We start from the raw sequence: 6,000 nt of genomic DNA on the forward strand, positions 1-6,000 counted from the left end.
TTTATTAATCAGCTGTTTCTGCCTCTTACTACTTGTTGAAGTTACTTTCTTAAAACAGTTTGTAGTACATTTTTCTGCAATAGTTAATGCCCATCACAGTAATGAAGTGTCTGATACATGCATTTTGTTCTGGAGGAGGTACTTCTAATAATTTAATATTCGTTAATATTATTGAGACACATTATCTCTGACAAAAACTCACATATTGCCAGTTTCATCTCCTAAAAACAAATGGGTAGTATTATCACAAGGCCAACACCACACAGCATAGTTTAATTTATATACGCAATCTGTGTGGTGAATAGAAAGAATGATGCAGAAACCTCCATGCAGTTAGTCTTGACTGTGATGAAGAGGTAGATGTCCAGGATATTGTTAATTCCTTGAGTTTATCTTAAACTGCATGAGTGAACATTAGACATAGTAGGATGCTTACCTCACAGAAAAGTGGCCTAAGCCATTGTCAGTGATGTATTTCCTGCACTATTGCTCAGTGAGATGCATGGACACTAGAATTCTGAGTTCACTTAAAGTAAACTGTTTCTGATGTTGGGCAAACTGTTATGGGCAGTTGGGGCTCTTTTTGCTATATATTTTACAGCTGCAGTGAGTTTGAAGGAAGGTCATTGCAGGGAAAGTGCCCTGTAATTCACTGAACACAGCGTGTAGTGCTTGATTGCATTTTATTATCAAGGAATAGACCATAATTTTGGGGGCAGTAGCTTGTGTGAGAGGGTTAAGCATTAAGAGTGGCTGTAACAGGTAGATCATTTACTTTAGCTAATGTGTCATAGTGGTGTTTCCTGCTGTTGGAAAGTGGAATAAATCCAGACTTCGCTGGTTACTTAGTTAAATTTTGTATTTTTACCTGTATGCAGAGGGTTATTGGGCAGAGCAGATTCCAACTTTGGGATGAACACATTGACAGCTTTTGCCTTCCTTCTTCATAGCTAAGGAAATGTGAAATCTGATAAGAGTTTGGACATTGCAGGGACCTAATTACTGATCTATACATGGTTGCAAGAGCCAACATCTAGTCAAACATGATCCAAAGGTACCTTTTAAGTTTTGACCTGCAGGGTTTTTTATTTTTTCAGATTTTTTTTTGTCATGGTTGAGTTATTAGGAAGTTTTATGGGTGGTACCAAAAAGCCTACGTGAAATTTGTTCACAGCTGATGGATACTTTTTTGGAAGCCCTCCCTTAGGCTATTTTAGAAAACATCCCATCTCACAATACCTGAAAGTCTTGGTGCAGAATTTCTTCTAGATGATTCAAGAAGGAAGCAGATATGAACAAAAATGGATCATATGCCTACATTACTCTTCTCCACAAATGAGCCAAATAAATTAAAGATCCACTTACTGGTCCCAGTGGTAAACTAGCCTTGAATATGCTGGTGGCCGAGGATTTACTCTAAGATATTAATCAGAAAGATCTGTTAGAGTGAGGTGGTTGCTGAACCTTGTCAATACACCTTTGCAGTCATTCTAGTGCACTTGTGGTCCACTGTCACAGAAGCTCTTTTTTTAGATCAATCAGTGGGCAAGATAGGAAGTGATCTTTGTCCATGTTGAGGTAGCTCTAAGTTGGATCTGTTTTTGACCGAATAGAGGGCAGTGTATTACCAAAAACTTGAGTGGAAACTATGTTGATCTGAGTGAATAATATTGCAGTTAGTGTTTATGCACCTGACTGTGAAATAGATTTTTTTCTATAATTTTGAAAAAGGGATGTTTGCTAGATAGTGATGTTGCATTGTGGTGTAGGGATCATAACTTTTTGACATGGCTGTGATAGCATTTTTTGAAACGTTATAAATGGCACCAGTGGTGAAAACTGAGGTCATCTATCTGGGCAAGAGGGTTGCAGAATACTGACATGGCAAGTTTTAAAGTTTTGAGATGTAATCCTTGGAAATTAGTAGATTTTTCTGTTATCTATGGTTTCTCAGATTGTATTATTTCCTTTTGTATTATAGCCGTAAAGTAGAAATTTGGAGATCAAACATAATTCTTGGTTGATGAAGATGAGTTGGGAGATGGTGTTGGTAGAAAAGGTCAAGGGTGTGAGTAAATGTAAAAATGTCATCTAGCAAATTTTGAAGCAGTGGTACCGAGTGACTGGAAGATGTGCTAATGCCCCGTTTAAAAGTTTAGAGTCGCAGAACAATGAGACTGTTTGCCACCTCCTTAGTAAGGTGACCTCAGCCTTGTTGACTACCATTCTAACTTTAATTTTAAGTTCTATAAATATCTGTATTTTGCAATGTCTTTTGGATCTGCTTTGCAGATCTTCCAAGCCTTGCCACTTAGTCTGTGGCCTGATTTTAAGTTTGGTTTGAGACGCGCAGCTTTGTCCCCTTCGTTTTAAAAATCTCAGCAGGAACAACCTGTCTTGCTTAGGAGGAGGGCACTGTTGAAGGACGAAAGATCACTTGTGGGATTATTGTCAGGAAAGATTTTGGATGAGTTCTGAGCTTCAGATAGTGAGAGTAGTGTGGATTCAATCAAATCAGGAAATGTTCTAATTTTAATAGGTGGAATTTAGCAGACATTCAACAAACACTTCATATTCAGTCCTATAGTTGAATTCAAAAAATAATAACCAATAATAAAATAAAAAATATAAATAACCACACCTAACCCCCCCAGACCATAGGTCCAGACCCCAACTCAATCCAGCAGCTGTCCAGACAAATACTATTAAAAAATTGAAACCCACCACTTTAGCTCCTGACAACCTGCTTACAGAATAGCTGCTGACATCATTTGCTGCTACCCTGTATTTGTCCTAATTAATAGATTCATTACAGAAAACTACATTCCAGCCCTATGAAAGACTTGCTTCATAATCTAATTACACAAACGAGAGAAATCCGTGGACTGTCAAACATTCCTGCATCCCCTCTCCAAAGTACTTGAAAAATACATACATCAGCATCTAGCCTTTTTATGTGAATACCTATTACTTTTTCTATCCAGCATATGTTCTTCGTGTTTCACTGTTGCAGTCATTACATTTGGGTTATCTGCTTGCAGGTAGCCCTCAGTCGGCCTGATTAACAAAGTCTTGGGTCCTGCGTCGGTTGCTGTCCCTTCTTCCATGACGTCAGGTCGTTAGGGATATAAAACATGCAGCCGATGCCATTACATCAGTCTTTCTTGCCGTGCGGTGCCCGAAGCAGTTTGCAAGTGTTGGTCGGCCGACTCCTGAAATTTTCGTTTTCGAGTTTCAGAACCGAAGTCTTCAACTAAAGTGAAGTACCCCATTGGGGAAACTTTTTCTTGCTCCTTACCGATGTCAGTAAAAGTTAATAATTGCGTTACTTGTGGAAAGCAAATACCTCATAAAGATTTTCATTCGTACTGTATTCTTGCCTAGGCTCTGACCACGAAGTACCTTGCTGTCAGTTTTGTGCTTTATTTAATCAACACCATCTGTCGTCAGTATATTTTCGCTTCTAAATATTTCGGTTCTCTGTTTAATTTTCCAGAAATGTCGTCTGTTAGCCATCCGACTACCAGGATTCCGAAAAAGCACAAAGATAAAGACAGAGACTTGTTGCTGAGGTGCCGGTACTCAATGAGGTGCTTTTGCAGCCCCTGCTGCCCGCTACTTCTGATTCGCAGGCCTCTACTGAGACCCATTTGGAGTCTGGTATGCCGCAAGATGCTTCAGCTATGGAACCCGTGGATGTCTCTACCTTGGATGGGTCTGGAGCCGCTGTGCAGGCACCGGCTTCTGAGGGTGTATTCAGGCCTATGGACTTGCATATTAAACAGACGCCTCCTTCTTTATTTAGGCCTAAATCATGATCCATGCCTAAAAAACCGACACCCAGGCCACATGCTGAGGCCTCTATGCTGGCCCACTGCTGTTGCTGTCATCTGTTGAAGATTTGCCTTGCAGTGTGGGTACACCTGCACATCTTTATAAAGTGTTGTATCTCTGTGTAGGTACATGGTATAAGATTGTGAATATTTCCATATTAAGGTAACTGCACGGCATTTCCATGGTGTTAGAGGGTGAAACCGTCACCTGTGGTATACAGTGACAAGCATCAGCCCACACACTGAGCTGGGCAAATTAAAGTAAGGTGGCTGAGGTGTAGTACTATAGACAAAGGAAAAAATGATCCATATGTCACTTGAATTTCGTCTTAGGCAGCCCAGTCATTGTTGGTTGGCTGCAGTTTGTATTGGGTATAGAGACAGGCCTGTTCACTTCAAAATAGTGTAGTTTCAGTATAGTCTAAAAAATAGTCTGTACTTTTAGATGCTGTGTATAATGTTGGGTAGATTGCTTAGCAGTAAGTTAAATACATATTTTTTTTAACTTTTAAAATTTTAATTAACTTTTATTTAAATGTATACTTATATGGTCATAACAACCTACATCTAGTAGTAATCTTCCTCATTATGTGCCTATTTTAGTACAATGACAATAAAATATGTTGTCCACTTTTTACTGCATAATGTGGATGAGAATTTTTAACATGAAGAAAAATAACTAAGCCAAACACCAGTCATTGATCTCCCATGTAGGTAAGTTACATAAGCAAAAGGTGTACAGTGTTGTCCATAATTTGTGGATGCAGTCACGGGGTTTCATATTTGTACTGGGTTCGTAGATGTGGAGGAGAATGAAAACAAATAGCCAGCGTGTGGTGTCTGAGCTGCCATATTATACAAGATAAAGATAAGGCAGTTCTCCATTCCACATACTATACAACTAAATTGTGATAGTATTATGTTTATGATATACTTGCTATAGGTTTTCCCATTCTGTCTGAATAACCAGTGTGTGCCTTGCTGTTTTTTTACTTTACCATTTTATGTCCTTTTGCCCCTCCCCATGTTTCCAATCTTGATTTTATGATATTGTGTTTGTACTCACCACCTCTTTGTTCATCCCACCAGGAGCAGATGAGTAGTGGTACTGAAGATGTGCTGAGTGTCACAGATGCCATTGAAACCGTTATTCAGGGAGTGAGTTCACTTGCACAAGAGGTAAGGGTGCTTTTATTTGTGTTGATGTATACAGATAGCAGGATTTTGTACTCCTTTTCAGTGATTATGTGTCTAAACTAGCTTCGTGATACAGTGACAATGGCAACAGTTGTTAACAAGAGATAAAGAACGGACATAAGATGTTCAATCCTCCTTTGCTCCTGATTGTTCTTCCTGTAGAGAACTCTCTTGACATTGAATAGAGACATGTTGCATTCCATTTCTTAGGAGGTGTTCACTGGTAGCGTATTTGTTACATACTCTTGTGATGTGTTGGAAAATTTACAGAGGGGAAATGTAAATTAATGTATATTTCCTTCCCAAGATCTGCCATGATGACAATCATTTCTTTCCCAGAATTATGCCACATACCGTGTGCCATTTCTCTATCAATGTAATGCCTTTCTAAGAAGTGAGCATTTAACAATAAAGGTAGTAATGATGGTGGAAAAAAATGTCAGATATCTGATCCTCATCAGGAAGACAATGAGTATTAATGTCAGAACTTGATTTAAAGTGGGATTTTATCTTTTGTATGCAAATAGGGGGTTGAATTGGTGAGTCAGTCCTTTTTTTAAATTTCTGTCCCATTCTGTGTTTCTTTGACAAGACTGTAAAGAAAACAGTGGCCAGAAACTGCAGGTTGGTGTTAACCATGCAGATAAATGTACAGAAAAAGGTAATTCAGTTCTAACTCCCAAAGGTCAAAAGTAGTAGTATATCTTTAAAATATGGATACATTTAGGTTCATAGGTAAGGACTAGGCTAGCTGCACTTCTGGCCCATTTCAAGCCTAGCCAGTTTCCCTTTAGGTACTTGAATAAACCTATCCCAGTTGGTATTACATGGGCCTTACCCATCCCATGGTCAAAAATTATATAGTTCCCTACTGAGAATAACTGGGTTCATACCATAGATAATCTGTGAGGACCCATGCACGACCTAAAGCATTTAGGAGTCTCCTGTGTCCATTAGTAGTAGAACAGTC

At 38.9% G+C, this 6,000-nt stretch overlaps 1 protein-coding gene across 1 annotated transcript in view; it reads left to right on the forward strand.

Annotated features, from left to right (window-relative positions):
* Nucleotides 1-6,000, forward strand: part of ABCA7 (ATP binding cassette subfamily A member 7) — an 882,362-nt gene that overhangs the window by 53,977 nt on the left and 822,385 nt on the right. The window contains exon 7 of the mRNA XM_044053819.1: nt 4,923-5,012. Within this exon, the coding sequence (XP_043909754.1) occupies nt 4,923-5,012 (90 nt within the window). The remainder of the gene's footprint in view (nt 1-4,922; nt 5,013-6,000) is intronic.

Source organism: Protopterus annectens, chromosome 13.part0, assembly GCF_019279795.1.
Source record: "Protopterus annectens isolate FY-2018-M chromosome 13.part0, PAN1.0, whole genome shotgun sequence".
In the NCBI taxonomy this organism is placed as follows: domain Eukaryota; kingdom Metazoa; phylum Chordata; order Ceratodontiformes; family Protopteridae; genus Protopterus; species Protopterus annectens.